This window comes from Pelmatolapia mariae, linkage group LG6 (assembly GCF_036321145.2).
Source record: "Pelmatolapia mariae isolate MD_Pm_ZW linkage group LG6, Pm_UMD_F_2, whole genome shotgun sequence".
Lineage (NCBI taxonomy): Eukaryota > Metazoa > Chordata > Actinopteri > Cichliformes > Cichlidae > Pelmatolapia > Pelmatolapia mariae.
Genome location: NC_086232.1, coordinates 17,669,956 through 17,691,993, shown reverse-complemented (window position 1 = coordinate 17,691,993; position 22,038 = coordinate 17,669,956). Strand labels below are relative to the sequence as shown.

Genomic DNA, 22,038 nt, shown 5'->3' with positions numbered 1-22,038 from the left:
AGAAAAATGAAAGCCATAGCCATTGTTGTTGTTCTGGTTTACGTGCTGAAAATGGTTTTTGTTTGTGTATGTTCAATGTGTTAGACTTGTACATAGTTAACCATATATGATCAAATAATGTTGAATCCTGGATATGGATTTGTAAGCAATGAAATTTGAAATAAGGGGGTAGGAACAAGAAAAGTGTAAACTTCATCCTACTCCTTTTCGAGCACACGCATTCTGTAGACAAAAATATATACATGAAAACTTGATGATTTTTAAGTTTTGTTTTTTGTTTATTATATTTGAATGTTCGAAATAAAATTATATCTATCTATCTATAGTGTTACTTTAGATAAATCCCTAAAACGCCACAGTTAATCACTTAATCTATTATTTGCATTTAGTAACATCAGTGTGTGTATAACACAGAGCCTAAAATAACACCCAAACACTAGTCTAAAACAACACATAGTCCATGATAAAAAAAGCAGCAAAAACAGGAAAAAAAAGTCTTGAAAATAAATGCAACTGCGATTTTTTTCTATAAATATACACAAACACAGAGAAAGACATGCACAACCAATAACTGTCCACTAAGAATACAAACTGCACTCCTTAACTTTCTTTGCTACTTTGACAGAAGTTAGAAATAAATGGGTTTTTTTTTTAAAAATATTGCTCACAAGGTAACAACCTTTCTTTTTAAAGTCTGGATAATGTCCATATGTCCTATTCTGGGTCTGGTTTCTTTTGGTTCAAGGATGAATATATTATTTTGACATGAAACAAAACAGATACAGCATGATAGAAAAAATATAATAAAATCAATCTTTCTGTATATTAGTTGTGTATGTGTTGCCCGTGTCTCAACACAGTAACACTAAGACATGTTACTGCTTCTGCAAACTAATCACGAAGCAGCTAATAAACTGAGCAAACACAACCACAGACTGTATATAAAAGATGGACATGGCTTCTAGGTTTAAAACCTGCACTCCTGTTACCACCAGCAGGGGGCGACTACCGTGGATGGAAAAAGAGGCTTCCAGTTGTACACGGTAAAATGGAAAACGGCTGAGCTTCGTTTCTTCGTGACCTCCTGATGAATTTATGGGCTCACTTCCTGGTTTCAAGTGTGTTATGGTCCTCGGTAGACTGAGAAGCTGGTATAAACCCAGCTTCTCAGCCAGATCCACTTCTTCCTCATTGAGGACAGTTTTGAAACATCAAGATAGTTGTTGGCAAAAATGCTCATCTCCAAGCATATGGGACTTACTAACTAACCATACTAACCAGTGAGTATGGTACAGTGGCTGTGTCCATCTTTTATATGCAGTCTATGAACATAAGATAAGAAACACAGTCATTCAACTTTGCAATGTAGTACAATCTGATGAAGGAGTCTATGTTGATGTGTAGTTTCATATGTAAAAGCAATCAATGGAAACCAAAAGCCTATTGATGAATTATAATGTATCAAAGTACATTACTGTGAGCATATTTTTGGATTCTACTCATGAATTGTGGCATGTGTAGTGTGTCCATATTGTTATCATGCAGGTGCTCATCCAGATTCACAGATAAACACTTACTCGGTGTCCTCAGACATAAAAGCAACACGTCGGCTCATCCTAAAACAGCAAGTAAATGAGAGGAAAGAGCAGGTGAGGGTATGGGTAAGAGAGGGGTTTGCAGGCGCCTCAATATTTTTCAAAGCTAGCAATTTAACGTGTGAATCGCTAACAGAGGGAAATGTTTTGCTTTGCACATCTGAACAAAATCATAACAAATAAAACCTGCTAGAAAAGCAGAGCAATGATCCCATTCATCAAATCTGGGAGGGGGAGTGATAACACATGCACAAAAAGCTTAACAGTTATCTCACATCATTGGAGGAAGCTCGTCGTCCTCCAGCCAGAAGGGTTTCTTTCGAGGTTTCTCATTCACATCCTCCTTTCTCTCCTCCACCTCAGCTTTTTCCTCAACGCTCTCCTCCACTTTCTGCTTTTCCAGCCCTGACTTTACACTACAGACTTGTGCAGGACCAGGACTGGGTGCAGGCACGAGTGAAGGAGAAAAGAGGGGTTCAGCAGTAACTGTGGCAGAGGTATTAGGGACCATTGCACCTCTGCTTTCTTGCTTTTCCTCCTTTTCCTCACGCCTCTCTCTCAGCACTGCAAATGTGGGACTGGTTGGAGCTTTGGAGGGCAGGGCCTGTGGCTCTGCTGCCACAGCAACAACGCTGCTGGAACAGCAACCCGGTGACAAGGCCAAGATTAACAGAAAATATGCTTATAGGGGACATTAAAACTGCATCACTGAAGACTAAAGCTGATCCACTCTGGGTCAGTTACAGCCTGCTATGAGGTCACTGAGCAAGGAGTGGTTAGACAGTGCTTAAAGAGTCGGGTCACCCAAACTACATAATAATGCTTTTCTTGTCAACTTTTCATCTGATGTACTGTAAGTTCAACTTTGCTGTTGATACAAGAAGGTGGAGTGTGAGTTTTTAGACTGTTTCATCAGAGGGTGATGAACTAACTAAAACAGCTCACTGATTCATTCTAAAGTCACACTGTATGACACTAGATGCTCCCTGTAGTACAGTTGAGGCCAAAATTATTAGCCCCCATTATGAAATTAGAGAACATTCTTGATTTTAGTGTGAAAATGACCACTAACAACAAGTCTCTGTTTTGAATAGTGTATCTGTTTCCAAAATAACAATGTCCACTAAGTTTAATTAGGATATTTTATTGATACACCAAGTTAAAACAAGAAAGGGCAAAAATGAGACATCCAAAATTATTACCCCCATGGCCATTAATAGTCAATACTGTACCCTTTCTGAGCCACAACTGACAACAATCTCTTAGAGTAGGTCTTTACTAGGTTGGCACAGGTCTCCTGAGGGATTCTGGCCCATTCCTTCATTGCAAATTGTTCTAGCTCGTCCAAATTGAATGGTTTCCAAGCATGGACATTCACTTTGAGCACTCACCACAGATTCTCAATAGGATTGAGGTCTGTGCTCTGTGCGGGCCACTCCAGGATCTTTGTTTTGGTATCCTTGAAGAACTGTTGGACTAATTTTGATGTATGCTTTGGGTCATTGTCTTGTTGGAAGACCCAGCGACGACCTAAGCCTAGACTATGAGTAGATTTCTGCATATTCTCCTTCAAAATGTCAACATAATTTCTTTTTTCATGATGCCATGCAACCAAACAAGGCGCCCTATGCCTGAGGCTGCAAAACAGCCTCACAACATGATGTTTCCAACTGTGTTCCTGGGGTTGAAGGCCTGTGCCTTTCTTTGCCAAACATAAGCAATAACTATGTGCTGAAACAGTTCCAGTTTAGTCTCATCAGATCAAAGCACAGACTTCCAAAACTGATCTTTAACTTTCAAATGTACATTGGCAAACCTCAGTCGGGCTGTGATGTGCCGCTCTGAGTAAAGGTGTTCTTCTGGGATGATGCCCCTGAAGTCCACCATGATGAAGAGCCGTCACAACTGTGTTCCTTGAAACATCAACTCCAGAAGAGGCCAGGTCAATAACAATCGTCTTGGCAGATGTCCGCGGTTCCTTGCTACATCTGTGACTATTTTCCTCTCCACAGTTCTTGAAACCTTGTGCTTACGGCCACGGCCAGGTTTGCATCTTACAGAATTTGTCTCCTTGTACTTGGCAATGATGCAACGTACAGCAGCTCGAAACACTGTGAATTGCTTGGAAATGGCATGTAGCCTTCCCCCTTATCATGAGCCTCTACTATCTTTTTTTCTGAGCTCCAGAATGATTTCCTTTGTCTTTGGCATGGCCAGTAACAGTAGTTCCTCTCATGTGTTCAAGTGCCCTGTTCCTTGAACCCTTTTTATACTGACTGAATGTTGTTAGGAAGTCAATTGACTGTAGGTCTTGTTAGGAAGCCAGTTGACTGCACAGATGTGGTTTCAAAGCTGACTGGCTAATTACTCTAGGTGTTTTGAAAGCAAACATTCACATAGGGCTAATATTTTTGACCACCCCATTTTTTATTATATTTGATATGAAGCAAGCCTAAAAAGGTATTTTATATTACAAAATGTACCAAAAGCTACTAAATTGCACTGGTGAATGTTTGAATATATCAAGTTTCATCAATGTTGCAAACACTGGGCAGAAGTTTAGCAAAATGTTCCAAAATTCCTAGGGCGCTAATAATTTTGGCCTCAACTGAAGCTACTAAGTCTCTTCCTGTTAAAGGGGTGTTCTTCCTTCATACGGTTGTCAAGTGCTTGCTTATAGAGGATTGTTGCAGTTCTCTGCAGTTGAAAAACTGAACTGAACAGATTATAGTGGCTCCATACTGATGTGGCTTAGTTTACATAATAACCTAAGAAGAAAAAGATCCCTGGTTTCATTCTGGAAGACACAAATCCCTTTGGGGTTGTGTTAGGAAAGGCATTACATCATTGGTGTGAAAATCTGCCAGATCAAATATGCGGAGCTACCTGCAGTAGAGACCCCCTAAGGAACACCTGAAAGCATCTTTCTTTATTGGAAATTGTACAATGATACAAATGTCATTATCAACAAAAACAACCAGACTACCAGAACAATATATTTGGAGGGTGATGCAGAGGATTTAGGTAATTATTTGTTGTGATGATAATTTAACTGGATATTGAACATGGCACACAGGTAAATCTTGCTACTACATGTTATATCATCTTGTAAAATTATACTTTTGCATCATTTCACTTTATTAAGATTCTATTTATGTTCACAAAACATGAACGTGACATATTATGAGATATATGATATATTGTAATGCCATCGTGTTGCATGGCAACCACCTAACAATGGATTAGAATGATCTGAGCATTACTGGGGACCCAAAAATGGACTAATTACTATAAGTAATCATACTTTCTCAGAGTAATGAAGTATATTGGTTTGCCAACAGCATGAAAATACTAAACAGCACTGCAGAATGGGTAAGTACTAGTTTACATAAATATGCAAAGCTTTCTGGCGGTTTTATAGATTTGGTGAATTTTTATAATTGGGCATAAATGTGTTTCTAAATGTATTTATAGACTTTTTCAAGTTTACCTTTTTACATAATTAGGGTGACCCAACCTTTAAGAGTTTCAACCACTTCAGACTGAAACAGCAGCCGCTTATGTGATTCAGCCGTGATTCATAGCCAACAGTCCTTTACACAACAACGACAAAAGTCACGCCAAACAAACCATACGTTAGATGTCACGACAAAACATTCAACCACATTAGTTCAACCAAAGCACAAATGAGCCAAACCACGTGAGGAACAGAGCTGCGAGAATCCGACCACAGCAGCAAATCAAAGTCAACCAATCCTTTCATATGAATGAATGAACATCACACTCCACGCTGCAGGCATTCAGAAGCACTCACAGCAACAACGCAGGCAAGTCGGGATCGACTGTAATTCACCCAGGACACATGCTAATGTTAGTACTTGAAGATGTAAAGTAAACATCATTAAACCTTAATCCTTGCCAGTAAAAGACTCTTTGTTAGTTGCAGTAGTTCACAAGTGCCACAATTTCTTTTCATTAAATACCTTTCACCCTCCTTCTTTTCTGTCAGCTTAGGCCTGCTGTGGAGCTGCTTCATAGCAGACACTGGACAGATGTTATACTTCACTGATCCAGGTACAGGCAGGAACTGATTTGTTTTAGCTGTGCTCGCTTTTTGGAACGACCCCGTCCTTCGAGCCATCATATCATCTTTCTCCGGGTCAGGCACAGGCACATTTTCGCCACACTCATCCTCATTATCACCGTATTCCTGCTCACCCTGAGACGCTGATCGGATCACTGTTGTCTCGACCTGCTGTTGAGGTGCTTCCATGGGCTGCTGGTGCTCCACTCTGTGACAAAAAGACTTTTAACTGAAAGAACTAAACACCAAGTTTTAGGACCTCTTTTATGATGCAAACAACACCCGAGCTTGTTAGTTGCATCTGCACCCGGTTAGACACACTCCACATCACAGCTCAGCCCACCTGACGTCCAGTTTCTTGCTCCTGTCTGCCTGCATTTTCTTCTTGTTCTGCGGAGCAGCGTCTGTGGTTACCTCCCCCTGTGTGCAGCGTTTGGAGGAAGGCAGAGGTAGGAAGCGGTTGTAAGTCACTGTAGAGGTGCTTTGTTTATGGAAAACTCCAGTCCTCCTTGCCATCATGTCGTCTTTCTGAAGATCTGGGACTCTCCCCTCTTCTTCTTCCTCCTCCTCCTCTTCCTCTGTTCTCCCCTCATATTGAGCCAGGCAGGCATCGATCTCAGCGGGAGTGGGAGCGGCCTTGGTGGTCCAGGGTGGGAGGTCAGCAGAGGGAGAGGTAGTTTGATTGGGGTCGGCTCCAACTACCTGGCTGTTGGAGTATTGCATAAAAGCTCAAACTACAGCAGCAAAAAACAGGTCACGTGCACCTGCAGATGACCCAGATATGGCCACAAAGCCCAGGCATCGACATGCAGAAAAGCACAGCAGCAAGAGCACAGACCAGAGAAGAAAATATCAACATTCAAGATTTAGGAAAAAAACAAAAGCACACAAATGTGACAAAGGTACAAAACTAAGATATTCAAGAGGAGTTTTAGTTATTATTATTATTATCATCTTGTACATTTGTATGTTCATAGTTGACGTATTGTGACAATCTCCCCCTTGGATATTAATGGCCAGAAAAGTGCACAACATCAACAGATGTTCACTTGATGATGAAAAATAAAACACTTTAAAAGTGAAGTGTTTCATATTTTCATTTTCTATTTTATTATACATCTGTATAATAATATAATTAATTGGGACAAAAATAGGCTGAGCATCAAATTCTAGTCCTTGAATGTGAGCGAATGTTTGTTCCAGGTTTGAAGTGACTATCTCAACGTGTTCGAGAAACATGATGAGACATCGCTGAGTCAACACCCTGACAAAACTGGTCAAAATTTGCTCATTAATGAAGTGAGGCCATGACTTTTCTCATCTTTTATAAATTACTACATCATTTGGCTTTCATAAATCAGATTTAAGGATAAATCTGCGACAGGGTTTTTCCTGCATATAACAAATTCTGACAACCTTTCAGAGAGAATGTAGTCAGAGCCAAAGGAAAATCCCTCAGTTTGTATTTTTTGTTTTTGTGACTGCATTTAATTAAGCACATTTCTATTCATCACATGCTCATAAGCAACAGGAACTTTACTACATGTATGTGATAGTGCTTGTGTGCATGGTCTTCTATTAAAGGCTCATTCTGAACCAGGAAAAACCCCTACAGCTGACGTATGAGCTGCCCGGCAGATTTATCAAGCTCCGTTTGCTGCAGTATTCACTACATGCATGAGTGTGTGTCAGTGTGTAGGCTTTCCTTGCCCATTAAAACTACAAGCAAATCAGGACATTGCAGCAAAGACCATTCAAACTACCTATTATACAAATTCAAGTAGGAGCAATGCAACAAGTGATGCAGCACAAAAGCTTCCTTGGTGCGGTCCATACTAATGCAAGCGACTTGGAATTTGAACCACTAAGTTGCCTTCTGTTTGGCCTCGTCCATACCTGCGTTCCCGCTCTGAAAGCTGGGAGCCCAGGCCAATGGTAGGCATGGCTACGGTTGCCTTGGAAAGGAGTCGTCTAAGTAACTCCGTCTCCTCGCCTTCACTCGACATGACTGTGTCTATTGGCTGCTCGATCTCAGTCACGCCCCCAAAGGTCACAACTTTGCCTTGACCTCGTCCAGCCTTTGCTGATCCGCTGAAGGGACCTCCATAATTTTTCTCCAGGCAGGCCTGACACACGGGGCCTGGGCTAGTATCACTGTACATACAGTCTCACAAATTAAGACCCACAGCCACAAACACACACACACACACAACACCAGCAACACCACAAGCAGGGGGAAAAGAAATAATGAGCAACTACAGACAGAGGATGAGACTGTGAAAACAAAAGAAGGATTACATGGAAATGTTGAGTCAGATAGTGAGGATGGATGCACAAAAGAGGACAAAGCATGGAATTTTATATTCAAATTACTCAAACACTCATGTTCGCACACACACACACAGACACACACACACACACAGAGTAAGCATTTGATCTATTCTAGGTGGTCACATTTTCTGCTCACTGCTGCTCCTCTGGGAACACAAAAAAGTCTTTATCCTATCTAATGACATCAGCACAGGCGGAGAAAAACAAAGCCAAGCAGTGCTCGCAGCCAACAGTCGCCTCTTTTTTTGGTCTCACACACGGTCTCATACACACCGGCCAATTCCCTGCTCCATTTCAATGCCTGTCAAAGAAGACTGAAGAGGACTGAAGTGCACAATGATGAGGAGAACAAACAGCAGGCGAGAACACAGGGGGACAACAGAGACGAGGGAAGAAGGGAAAGTCCAGAGAGATGTAATTTAAAATTACTCTAAATATCTAACAGTAAGAGACTGTTGGGAGGGCTATAAACTTTATTTAATTTAAAGGCTTAACTAGTGAGAGCTCACGTTGTTGATAATTATTTAATTGTTCGTAAATGTAATAAATGTGACTATAATACGCAAACGTCTGTCTGTTTGCTTGTTTGTCCGCAAACTCCTCATAGTTCCACCAAACTTGGTACACAGATACATCTTAGGCCCGTGAAGGTTTTTATCTATATCAGATACTATGATGTCATCGTGTTGTCTAGCAAACACCTAGCAAAAAGGCTAAAGGAACCCTTTTTTTCCTTGCATAAACACTGAAAAACACTACTACGCCTAATGTTTTTAAACTTTTATTCATGTGATTAAATATGTCACTTTGCCAACAGCACGAATGAGCCAAATAGTGCCGTGGCACAGGTGTGTAATAAAATTAGTGTTTGACATTTTGAGAACTATGCTAATTTGCCAGGAACAAGATCCAAAAACTGATACCACTGTGGTGTAAGGTTATTACTGTTGACCAAAACTTAAAACTCAGTGTGAATTTTTTTAAAACCTAAATCAAAATAAACAAAAACATGTTTTAAAACATGAAAACAAACAGAAATGCTATTGTGCCAAAAAATAATATTAAGGAAATATGTCTTTAGAGGTGGCTTTGTTACATATGCTTATTGAGACTATGACGTCTATAACACACGGGTCAAACGTTTGTACTACAATACCTGTTCTGAACTTCTTGTCCTGACAAATCCCCTTATCAACTTAAATAATCAAAGTAACACTGAAACTAATAAAAGATCAACTGTAACAAAACATTTTATACAATAAAAAGCTGAAGTGAAACAAAGCTACTCTGAAACAAACCAAAACTCATTTAAAAAAGAAAATGATATTAACTGTGCTCTTGTGTTTCTGTTAAGCTACACGGAGTCAGGAAAAAATTTGGGAATCGGAAGAAATAGGTCATTTTTAAAACTCATACCTATCTCATTTATTATGCACAAAACAATCAAGTCTAAAACAAAATCTCTGAATTTTCCTCTGGCTGCTTAACGGGTTGTTTTTTTTTACAACAATTATTTATTCTAAAGTTATAATTTCAGGTATGTTTTTCTTATTTGGGTTTTAGATAGCTGAATATTCACTTTTCTGCCTTTTTAAATTCTACAGAAAGCATCTCATTTTCAGTTTCATTATCCTCAACCTTTTTGATAACATTTCCAATTAAAACACCAGACGTGATACTCTTCTGTGTCACACCCTTGTTACAAAACACTGTTGGAAAAATGCTGCTGAGGGTTTTAAAGTGGCTGACACAAACTGAATCTATATTCCTTCAGCTAAAAAAAGGAATTAAAGGAATCTTTATATGAAAACTGCTTACCGATAAATAGTTTGCTGATCTGATGAAGACTAAAATAAAACAAGAAACAAACACACCCACCCACACCACCCATTCTCTTGTCACCTCTTAAAGATCACACACTTTGCATACAGCAGCATTTACATGCATTGTCTTGCGTGTTTGCTGAAACAGACTGTGTGTGTTTTGGGCACCTTGGTTCACTCATCCTGAGTCTCTCCCACTTCTGCATATCTGCCTGGCTCATGGAGGAAGACACAAAGCTGACCGGGCCGTCCCTGTGAGGGAGGGGCCTACTCTGAGCCCGTCTACGAGCCAGGTCATCCTTCTGCTTATTAGGCATTGCTTTAACCTTCCCCTCGTGTCCCTCGTCCTCCTCATCCTCCTCTTCCTCGTGGCAAGAGGGAGAGTTTAGGAAGGGTTTGTCTCTGCGTGTAATGATGTCAGCAACCGCCTCCTTCTCACTGTCCAACCACAGAGCCAGGACAGCAGCATCACACGACACACATCAAAGTGGAGCGCAACACATCAAACCACAAGTGACCGCAACAGGCAAAGAAACAAGAGTGAGAAGAACGTTTAGAGGTGAGCGAGAGGAAATGGAGTCAAAACAACACCACGCTTTGCTAACCTGATCTCCTTCCCCTGAAGCATTTGCTGCGAGGCTCGTCTGATGCCCTCCCAGCGCTCTCTGTCTTTATCGGTACATAAAGGAGGAGGGATGAACTGGTGCACTTTGGGTGCGACTGTGCCACGACGACCTCGCCTGGACGCCAAGTCATCCCTCCGGACATCTGGAACTTTCTGTACCGCTGCTTCCTCTTCCCCGTCAGAGGGGGAATCCCACGCAGACTTCTGGGAGCTCAAAAAGTCGTTATCACGGCGGAGGATGATGTTCGGGGACGGTGACCTCGGTTCCTTTTCCTCCGTTGCGGGAGGGCTGGGGTTAGAGACGGGGTAGTGCAGCGAGGCAGTTTCAGAGGATAGTAATGTGCGAGTTTTGATTGACATGCGCCCAAACGGTTGTTAGTCCAGGTCAGTAGTCAGATGTGTCTTTATGTGTTTTAGAAACACAATGACACATCACACAACCACACAGAATTCCCGTCAACTGAAACCTCTATCACAACATAAAACTGACATGGCTTAACTGCTCCTATATGTCTCTTCTCCATAAAACCAGCAATGACAAATCAGTTAGTTCACAGTCACAACAGACATCAGTGGGTTATCACACAAACATCCTCCTTAGAGTAGCAAGACAGTTGCAGGCAGACAGCATCACTAAACCAAAGGTTCATCCAGAGCACCTGTTTATACCATCAGAAGCTAATGTTAGTGCATGTAAAGAAAACCGTTTCTCCACCACAGCAGAGGCAGGAGTTCTCATGCCCATCCTCCCTGACCTGCTGTAGCGAACGACAGCAGGAAGGACTTTAATTCCCGCCTTCTCCAGCTTCTGCATCCTCCTCTGCTCCAACACTTCCTGGGTGACCACTTCCTCTTCCTGTTTTTCCCCATTGTTCTCAGGTGCCCAAGTGACAGTCTTGGGGGTTTTGTGAATGAGTGTAATTTTTTTGCATTGATCTGCAGTAGCTTGTGACTGACTGAGGAATGGCAGGAAGATAAAAAAAAAAAAAAAAGCACATTTGTGTTTTTTGTGTTTTTACCTCTTTTTTCACCTTGGTTTGTTTTTCCACTGCGACACTTCAGAATTTTATTGCTTTAGAAATCATTTAAAGCCAAATAATTTATTTTTAATATGTTGCTCATTACCTCCGCTGTTCTCTCTCTTCCGTATGTGGTTTTCGCCATGGAGTTGGGACGTAGGAGGTGGCGTTGGTTCGGTTAGGAAGAAATTGGTTAAAGGGGACAGAACTTCTTGCTTCTTTGCTGGAAGTCCTTCTGGCCAACATGTCGTCCTTCCGCACATCTGGCTTCCTGTTGGGGGCATCGGCCTCCGAGTCGCTGCCTCGCCCTGGGCAACAAAGAGCAACAGAGCATTACAGAGAAAATAATCCTGAAGGTCATGCAGTTACTTCAAATTAGGCCTTCCATATAACACATAAAGACATACAGGACCCAGTTTTCACTGACACTGAGATGCACTCTGTAGTTGACTCTTATCAGGAGAAGAGAAACGACATTTAAATGCAGCCAATACATTTTAAAGGCCACTTCAGTTCCTCCTGGTAGCTTAAAAAAGACTCATCAGATTCTTACATAGCAGGAGTTTGCCTCCCAGACTGCAATCTAAGATGTGGTTAATGTTGTTAAAAGGGTGTATTTCAACACACACCATCTTTTGCTAAACTTGCCCAAGCAGAGCTATTTCTCAAATCTAACCAAACTGCAACTGAAAACTGAAAATAACATCAAAGAAAGGCCTCCTGCCTCAAAGCCCTGACAGCAAATATCTCCCACTAGCCCAACCAGCCTTCATTCACAAAAAGTGACTGAAGTCAGTGACAATCCCCTTTGGCATGAATCCTGTTTGTCAACAAGTTCGACAGGCTCTAGATAACTAATTTGCACATTAACAACCACAATAAGTGCAGGATCAAGATAATGAGATTAGTACCAATTATTTATACCAGGTGCAAACACCCATGGATGAGATGTCATTACCCAGCTGAAGCACTCAGACACAGATCACATGGTAATCCTTTGTGTAAATGTTCTTTCTAAATGTTGCCAAAGAAACAGTAACACTGTTTTTTTTATTACTTGTGACATGATGATTATAGATACTTTAAGCATTTTATCAATTTATAGCAACATCACAAAGTCCTTTCTACTCCTACCTCCGTGACCTACAGGAAATGTAGGGAATAAGGCTATTTCTGGTTTTGGGGTAGTGTTTTTCTTGTAACCCTGCTGAGCATACGGTACATTATAGTGTCGACATAAAAGACACAAACAGGATGTCTGCGATACCCCCTCCCTCCATTACACACACACACACGGCGTGTGACAGGCAGGATGTTAACCTCAGCCTGTGTCTTTTCACAGGTCCAAACCTCTAGGGACTGCTACTGAGACCAACAGCTGCTGCATCTGGGTCCCAAAACACACACAAACATGCACGCACATACACACACACACACAGGCTGTGATATTCAGCTGTTGCCCTCAGCCAGTCTGACCGGTCGCACTATATGAAGGTTAAACAAGCAGCATGCTGTCGAACAGCAGTGAGTCTAATTCTGGACGAGCGGATTTGTATTTAAGGGAATGCTGTAGTTGAGTATTTGGGTATCCACACTTTTGCAGTTTTCCTTTGAGAGTCGTTTGGGAGCTATGCAGGCCATCAGCTTAGCAAAAAAAATTGACACAGCAGAAGTGGCAAGAAGCAAACCCTGCTCTCCAAAAACATAAAAACAGGATCCACTTCAGAGGCATTTCATTAGAACTGACCATCGCTGTTTCCTCGATTCACGACATCGGGAGAAGGGCTGTGCTGCGAGCGTGAGCCAAAGGAATCCAGACTGTCAAGAACAAAAGGACACATACCAGAATACATTAGACATGATGCAACTGAAGTCACTGATGGGACACTTGTTTGAACACTCTTGGACTCAGAAGAGTAGCTTTGTTTGATTTACAGTTCAAAATAATCCTCAGGGTAGACCAGGAGTGTCAAACATAAGGCTCGGGGCCCAGAGCTGGCCTGGCAAAGATAAAAGCAGTGCTTTCTTCTGATACACTCTAACATCAGAACAAAAACTGTGTGCCAGATGCTTCATGGCATGGGTTTCTGTGGGATGAGCTCTTGTAGGTGTGATGTGTAGATAGACCATTACTTTTGTCCATATTTATCCATCCACCCCACCACCCAATTTATAAATAAGGTGTGAACATCTGGTGGGTAAGGACATCATACAGAACAAAGCGAAAAACTCTGTATGAATGTCGACAGCAGTCTGAAACCTGAGCAACAGCCTCACAGGGATTACTTATACATACACTGACCTTTTTATTATAAACTTTGGCCATGCCTAATATAAGCATCTGCCATCGTTAGGAAATTAGGAATAGCATAATAGGTCCATTTTAAATACCCTTGTGCCTGCAACAGCAAATTATACAGCATGTTCAGGAGTGTTGACAGATGTGTCTCACCTGTCTAGGGAGTTGTCTCGAGTGTGCCGTGGTGGAGAAAGAGACTCACTCCTCTCAGAGTCCCAGCAGTCATAACCGCTGTCTCTAACACTGCGCTTCTGTGAACTGTCCCCTCCTTCCTCGCTCTCCTACACACACATCAGGTTAAGTAAAGTAAGTAAGTAAAATTGTATTTGTATTTGTAAAGCTAAAACATAAAAACAAAAGTTTAAAAAGATGAGTTTTTAGCTGTTTTTTAAAAGACACCAGTGAGTCTACAGATCTCAAGTTAATGGTATCTCAGGTTAATATGCAGTCGACTGTGTGAAGCAGGAGTGATGCATGAAGAAGCTCAGTTATGGGTGGTCAAGTCTAAGAAGCAAAAACTAGAAAAGGGTATTTTATTTAAACAGACTTGATTCAATGGAGTCCACAGATCCAGTCTGAACAATTTTTCATATCCTGTCTGCAGGTGTTGTTGTGTAACAAAAACAAATCCATCTCCTGTTTCCCATCTCGGACACCCCAACAAAGACAGGAAACTAACAGGTCCATCCCCCACACCATCTGCCCTTTCTGTACCTTGCAGTGATTTCACTCACCAACTTCATCTGAGCAAGAAGCCCCTCAAACTCCTTGAGGTTTAGAGTAGGCCCACTAAAGGAAGCACAGCCACTGGCGGCTTTCCCCAACCAGTACACTGTGTTCAGCACCTGAGAGAGACAGCCACGGAGGTTTAGGGTATATTTTTAAATGCCAAACAGACTAATACTCAAGCTAATGAAAGAAAAAAAAATGATAACAACTCACATTCTTTAGTTTGCGGTTGCAGTCTGAGTCCCTAACAAGAGAGAAGTATGTTACTATTGCATGTTACTCTGCTACTGTAAAAAAATACAAACCACACATTTGCACATTCACTCATTTACTTGAGGTTAGCTCGTATGGATGTGTCCTGCAGGTCCCCTGGGTCAAACAGCTGGGCGCCCTTCAGGCCCAACTCCTCGCAGCCACGCAGAAAGACTGACAGGTTATCCTGGAGGAGACGGCAACAGCCGGTCAGTTCATCACTTGAACAGGGGTGATTTACAGAGATCAGTGTCACACTGGAGAGTGTCTCCTTACCAGCCCGGCGATGGGGGTGGGCAGCCTGTTGATCTTCTTGACGAGTCCTGGTTTGATCGCACTTAGGAGCCTGTGTAGAGGAGGGGGAGAGGCCAAGATTTATTGAGTCTTATGGGAGTTTGTGCATGTTGGTGACGCTTGAGACATCAAAAAGTGATATGAAGTGAGGTCACAGGCTTACTCGCATAACAGGATGCCGTTCTCCAACGCACTGCGGAAGTCCTTGTCTCCAAAGCTCTTCCCGGTTACAGCCTGTGGAAGAAGGACAGGAAAACACAGATGTAAAGGTGGTGGATGGGGACACAGAGAGAGCAGCTCTTTGCATAAAATGGGTGAATATTTCTTTAAAATATCACTGAATAAATAAAACACCTGTGGATTGTTCTGTATGATCAGTTAAAACAGGCCAAAACTCATCAAAATGTTCTATTTACAACATTATATAACACAGAAAAAAAGACTGGTATTCTATTACTGTTGGTAGAATTAATCAGCAAATATTTTCAGCTCTTTACTTAGAATAAACAAACAATGATTAGCATTAAGATGCTAATGTGAATGATATCTCTGCTTTACCACCACTTGTCAGATCAGATCACAATCTGGTCTTTCTTCAGCCCACACATAAACCCTGTGTAATGGGGCGGCCTGTTACCACCCGCTCATTCAAGAAATTGTCTCTGGAGGCTAACGGGTGTCTTAGGGAGTGTTTCAAGTGCACAGACTGGAGTGTGCTGCTGGAGTCACAGGATAACAACATAGTTGTGGACAATGACAGCAGGATGGACACCATCAGGGATTACATTAGCTTTTGTAGGCATGCTGTGGCTCCAGTTAAAAACATGTGGCTGCTTTCCCAATAAATAAATAAATCCTGGATCATGAAAAAGCTCCTTAACTAGAAAAAAGCAGGCATTCGAAGAGGAGGACAAGGAGAAGCTCAGGTGTCTGGAGTGGGAACTGAAGAGGAGCCTGAAGCAGCCAAAGGAAAGTGGTCCTGGAATAGTGGAAAACATCCTCTCTCAAACCGGCGCTCAGAGTATATTGACCGGTCGGGAAAAATATATGACCTTAACCTACCAAATTATAAAGACCCTGGAGTGTCTGGCCCTCCCCCTCATGAGTCTAGGTTTCATGTCCAGGACCCCTCCAGTTTTTGTCACCAGGACCACATTGTATACAGTCCTTTACATGCTGCACAGGACCTACACACACCTAGAGAGCCAGGATGCATGTGAGAATCTAGTGTATTGATTTCTCTAGTGTTTTGGACAAACTCCAGCCTCTCATACTGAGAAAGAAGTTGGAGGGGTTGGGTGTGGATCCCTTCCTGATGTCCTGGGTAACAAACTGTTAGTATGACCTCAGTTCATCAGGCTGGTGAACTGTGTCTCTGGGACAGTGAGGCATGATACAGCGGGCGCACAGTGGCCTGTTTTAGCACCATTCATGTTAACACTATACACAGCAGACTTTAAATACATGCAAAAATACTGTGATGACACAGTTATTGTGACATGAATCAGTAGTGGACAAGAGCACTAATACAGGAACCTTGGTGAGGGCTTCAGGGACTGGTGCAGTAGGAGCTGCCTCCCACTTAACACAACTAAAACCAAGGAGATGGTGGTTGATTTCAGTAGAGCTAGAGCATCCCATCTGCCAGTCTCCATACAAGGCAAGGACAGGTCCTATTGGATGGTAAGTTGGACTGGTCGCTGAACACCAATGCTCTCTACAGGAAGAGACAGAGCCGCCTCTTCTTCCCACTGAAACGGCTGGACAAGCTGGTGGAAAAAGCCAACTCTCTGCTTGGCAGAAGGCTGGACTCACTTTTTTACAAGTGCTCTTTAAATGATCATAACTCTTCATTCAAATGGTTTCATAAAGAAGAGAACACAAGCTTTACATGAATATTTGGTTTATCATGGTAGCACAAGGCATTCACGAGATAATGCTATCTGAAAACAGACAGAAAAAATCAGCTCCATGTAGATTTTATCATGCACGAGTCACAATACCATGTTCTTCAACTGTTTTGGGCTAGAGAGAAAATTTAAATGGCTCCCGAAAGATGAGAATTTTTTGTAAATTTGCAGCAAAATTGACAAAATATGTCCATTAGGCCTGTATGAAACTGTGGTGAAGAAACTGAAACCTATAATGGACAACAGTGGACACTCTCTGGGAAGTGGAGCCACCTAAAACATCATCTCACACTCGTACACATTCTGCCTCCTGCTACAACCTGGATGGACTGCACCTCCTGTTTTTATCACAATTTCTTAAATTATTTTACACATCTAATCCTTTTATGGTTATGACTGGAAGGATGATTGTTTCTTTAAAATGAGCTCCTAGGTATTTGAATTTCCCCTTGGCGATAAATAACATAGTTCTCTGTCTGAGAAAGGCGTCACCTGGCGGTTCTTCCATCATTATTTGCAGCCCACATGTGAAGCATTTACTCACAGGACACATGCTTACACAGGCCCTGGATTTGTGCCTCTCTGTTTTCCTGACAGAGGAACCTGCTCCTTCCCTGCTCACCCTTCCCCCAGCATTTTTTCATCAGCTGAAACCAAATTAGAATGACGCCATGTCGCTGACACACTGCTCAGTGTCCTCTTTCTATTTTATCCAAAATGTTCCCATATGCCGCAGCGATAACCTCAATCCTCTAACCTAGGCTCTGATTTGGACTCTATCCTGTAGGAGAGGAGAGAATCAGGAAAACCAGAGGTGATTTACCGCCCTCACACCAATGCACGCGCACGCCATGCTTTCAGGAGCAGTTGTGTAACCAGAGGCCAAAGATGAATGAAAGAGAAGAGACCAATGCTGTTTAGACATTTAATCCAGATTAGCAGAGATTACAGTTAGCACCCGAACCGTTAAATGCAGGCCGACACTCTCTGATTCTGCTTTTCACATATACAGACTGATGGCAAATTACAGGAAAAAACCACAAGGTGTGTGACTCATGAGAACAGCTTTAAACCTCCTTGGCATTAACAATCCAAATCTCTGGGTCTCTTTTGGGCGTCTGTACAGGCCATAGCACATGTTTACGTCTTTCATACTCATCAGACCATTCAATGACCCCTTGTGGACATCACCCCAGAAGAGATCACTCATACCAGATTAAAGTTGATCACTAAGAATACATTTGAATTTATTGGCCGGCATCACTAATTAACCTAACCCCACAAAGTACATGTACAAGTACATTCGGTTGTGGGAGGATGCTAGAGTACCCACGCAGACATGGAGAGAACATGCAATCTCCATTTACAATGTATTATATTAAAAAAAGAGAGAAATTGAAATAAAATACGTTGTATTTTATTTCAGTTTCTCTTTTTTAGTTTCACTGCACATATTGTACTTGAAGAAGAGCACACGTAAGCACAGTGATCTGTAGCTATGAAAACAATATCACTTTTCTTTATTGTTACATAAGTGATGAACAGATGTTTCCCACTGGCATCCACTTCTTTTTCTTGTCTTTCATCACTCTGTGTGTCACTCTCTTACACTCACCCACCCACAGAGAAACACACACATAAAGCTTATATGTCTATCTTTGTGAGGCCCCTCATTCACACACAACATCTCCTAGCTAAGTCCTAAACTCTAATTCTAAACTGACCCTTGAAGAAAAAAGTGTTAACATGAAAGCAGCTCTTTGAAGATACATCAGGAAGAGAGGAGCAGTCTCTCCTCAGTACAGGGTTTTAAATGCAGGCTGGTATTCGTTAGGTGTTTTAAAGACTGTAAAACATTTAGAGCACGGCCATGTATAATTTACTCTCAGAGACGAGTACTGTATTTAGGGGAGAGCAGGACTACTGTTTGTGTTTTGTATAGTTCATGTGTGCGTGTGTGTGTGTGTGTGTGTGTGGAGGAGACAGCAAACAGACAGTGGGTGGGAGGTGGAGGTGGTTAACGATTGGTTATGTGAGCTGAAACTGAAATAAATGCAGCGATTAAACACAGTGACTAATGTAAGTGTGCATGTTTTTGATAGAGAGCTCAAAAATATTGAAGCAGAAGAGAAAAGAGAAGATGCCAAAAGAAGAACTGGGGCTTTATGTATTGTATGTATTCATGTCAGCTACAAAAACCCAAGCCAAAGGCCTCGGAGGTATTTCAGCGCCAGTAACAGTAATTCGACCCTCGCTCATAGTGGATCGCTCTGCTCACCCTGCGTGAATGGCAGCAGCAGCTACCACTTAAACCCTGAGGTGTGTGTGTGTGTGCACAGATGGGTAGGGGAGATGCAGAAGTAGGCCAAAGTACCCTTTATTTTAACAACTGTGAAAAGATGGAAAGAATGAGAGAGCAGACACATAGGAAGCAGAGGAGGAGAAAAATATCATGCGCTGTAATCCATTTAGGTGGTAAAAGACAGGGTTTCACAGGTCCAGACTAAACATGATGATAATTTGGGGCCACTTTGCTAAAGATGCAATTACAGAAAACCTCCTGAGTTAAATTTACATATTATTTTTTTTCCAAATATAAATGTTCTGTAATCTTGTGACCCCCCCCCCCCCCCCCCAATTTATGTTAAATACAAATTCAGAGGCACTTCATTATGTAATTCCAGCTCACTTGTTACACAAGTATTACTTAATAAATGATTAGGAAGTGTCAGACCAATATTACACCCAAGCTTATATTCTGGGTTTAACATCCATCCATCCAACCATCCATATTTTAATGAGGTGATGCTTTTCTTTGTGAAAATAGACCCAATACAAATTGAACATATCAACTTATAATGAAAGAATTTTCCATTTTCCCACAAGATCCAAACCATGTCTAGCCAGTAATGAGAAATCAGGGTCATAGAGGAGCTGGAGTCTATCCTAGCTGCCATAGGGCCCCTGGACAGATCCCCAGTCTGTCACAGGAACAGAGAGACAGCCAATTTAGAATCACCAATTAACCTACTAAACTCCACTCAGAAAGGCCAGATGGTGGATTTAAACCCAGGACCTTGTTGCTATGAGGCAACAGAGTTAACTATAGCACCGCCATGCTGCCCCTCTTTGTTCATTTGTTAATTATACTAAGTACTGTACCAATGAAAAAAAGAAATCTATGCAGATTCCTTTGCCCCTCAGCCTCCTAGTAGATATACCTGTGGCATCAATTTCAAAATCCTACGTCGCCTCATTCATGAGTTCACAAGATTTTCAGAAAATTTGACCTCTGACCTTGAGGTCAGCAGGATTGGAATACATCTGAGATTTCTAGTAGATATCCCTATGTTATCAATTTGAAACTCCAACACAACTCATTCTGAAGTTATCGTATTCACAAACTTAGGTGTCCATACTTAGGTGTCCCACCCACCCAGCAGGGTAACAACAATTCAAAAACGGATGGATAACTTTTTTTAAGTATGCAAACCTCTTGGTTTGCATACTTAAAAAAATTAATCGGCCATTGACATTAGCAAATGTCATCTTATTTGCCAGCTGATATCTGTCAACCAGGCTAGTACCATCCAGTATTGAAGCTTCCAAAAAACATATTTAGACATTTTTGATAACTTAATTTACATTTAACTGTACTTTGTAGATAAACAATAGCTGTGTTCACTACATAGACCCACATCTTAAAATTTAATCACATGGTCAACAAGAATAATACTTGTTTAAATATTTCACTAAAAATATGGTTGTGTGTAGATTTCCATCTGCTTTGAACCTTAAACTGTAGTACTGTTTCATGCACTAGAGACTAATACCACATTAGCACATCCAGTCGATCTATTGTCACAATTTGGTTTTTGTGCGTGTTGTGTAAAACATGAGAGTGACTTTCCACAAACCAAAGAAACCTCTGCTAACAACGAGCCTGTGCGAGTGTTTTGAAATTCTTTCATTCACCATCTGATGCATGGAAAATCCATGAATCCATGCTCTCACACTCTCCCATGCAGGCCCGGCTGGCTGTCTGAGACTATCAGCGTTAATCTGACTCGGACAGCTGTGACATTTGGCACACACACGTGCACGCACACACACTTATTCAGGCATACACATTCTTCAGTTTATTCCCCATGCATCTGACTCTATCTCTTGCTATGTGGTGTATGCTGATGAAAGCAGAGGCTCACGTTTGTCTCTGAGGTTCAAGTTGAGTTTAACCTGCTCAGCAGCTGAGACTGTGTGTATGAGCCCTGTGACACTCCTGCCTTGTCTTGTCTATAAACAGATAGAAAGGCCCTGTTGGTGCCAGTTGAATTTCCTGCTCGGGTCATTTGATGATATATAGCCTACTGCCCCCACTGGAAAGAGCGACACCTGAGAGCCTGCCCATGTTATGTTCCCATAGTGACCGGTGTCACCCGACCGGGGCGTGTCCGAGGAGTGTGCAAGGCTGTCAGGAGTATCATGCATAGCTGATTGGCATGCGTGAGTGTGCATACACTTTGCATAGTTTACAGACATGGCAGACAGGCACTGAACAAGTTGCAGGGAGTGTTTGGTGGCATGGTCATCTCTGAATCACCATCCCCACCTGTGAGAGTGTAAAAATACCCCACCAGAAATAGGTTGAGCCTGAGCAGCCTGAAAATAACTGGAGTATTAGGAGGCAGGAAGACGACAAAGCGAGAGGAACACGGAGCAAAGACGCAGGAGAGATTAAGATTAAGAGGTGGGCATTAACCTAGACTAGACTGTGCCTGCTGCTGAGGGAAAAGCTAACACAGTCCACAGTGGAGGGTCAAAAACTATCAGGTGCTGAAGCTCTATATGTAGTTATGAAAGAGACAGATGGTCCCAAAAAAACAAAGAGGACTCAGCCAACTGCAGAAGGGCTTAAAAATGACTGTTATCTCCAAGATTTAGAGTGTTAAGATAAATCTGAAAGTTGAAGACCTATTTTCTTCTCAATGAAGACACAGTACTGTGTTTTAAATTCTCATCTCAGTACTTTGAATATACTACTGTATTTACAAGTTTGGAGGCAACACAACAATGCGTA

The 22,038-nt window shown here is 41.9% G+C and overlaps 1 protein-coding gene across 2 annotated transcripts in view; it reads right to left on the bottom strand.

Moving 5' to 3' along the window:
- LOC134629080 (LIM and calponin homology domains-containing protein 1-like) overlaps nucleotides 1-22,038 on the bottom strand; it is a 34,009-nt gene that overhangs the window by 8,718 nt on the left and 3,253 nt on the right. Inside the window, exons 2-10 of one of the 2 annotated variants that reach the window (XM_063476051.1) lie at nucleotides 15,215-15,285; nucleotides 15,034-15,103; nucleotides 14,838-14,944; nucleotides 14,719-14,749; nucleotides 14,511-14,621; nucleotides 13,930-14,057; nucleotides 13,225-13,295; nucleotides 11,584-11,785; nucleotides 1,578-1,616 (exon numbers count right to left, since the gene is read on the bottom strand). In XM_063476051.1, coding sequence (XP_063332121.1) covers nucleotides 1,578-1,616; nucleotides 11,584-11,785; nucleotides 13,225-13,295; nucleotides 13,930-14,057; nucleotides 14,511-14,621; nucleotides 14,719-14,749; nucleotides 14,838-14,944; nucleotides 15,034-15,103; nucleotides 15,215-15,285 — 830 coding nt within the window. The remainder of the gene's footprint in view (nucleotides 1-1,577; nucleotides 1,617-11,583; nucleotides 11,786-13,224; nucleotides 13,296-13,929; nucleotides 14,058-14,510; nucleotides 14,622-14,718; nucleotides 14,750-14,837; nucleotides 14,945-15,033; nucleotides 15,104-15,214; nucleotides 15,286-22,038) is intronic. The other variant, XM_063476052.1, reaches the window with a different exon arrangement.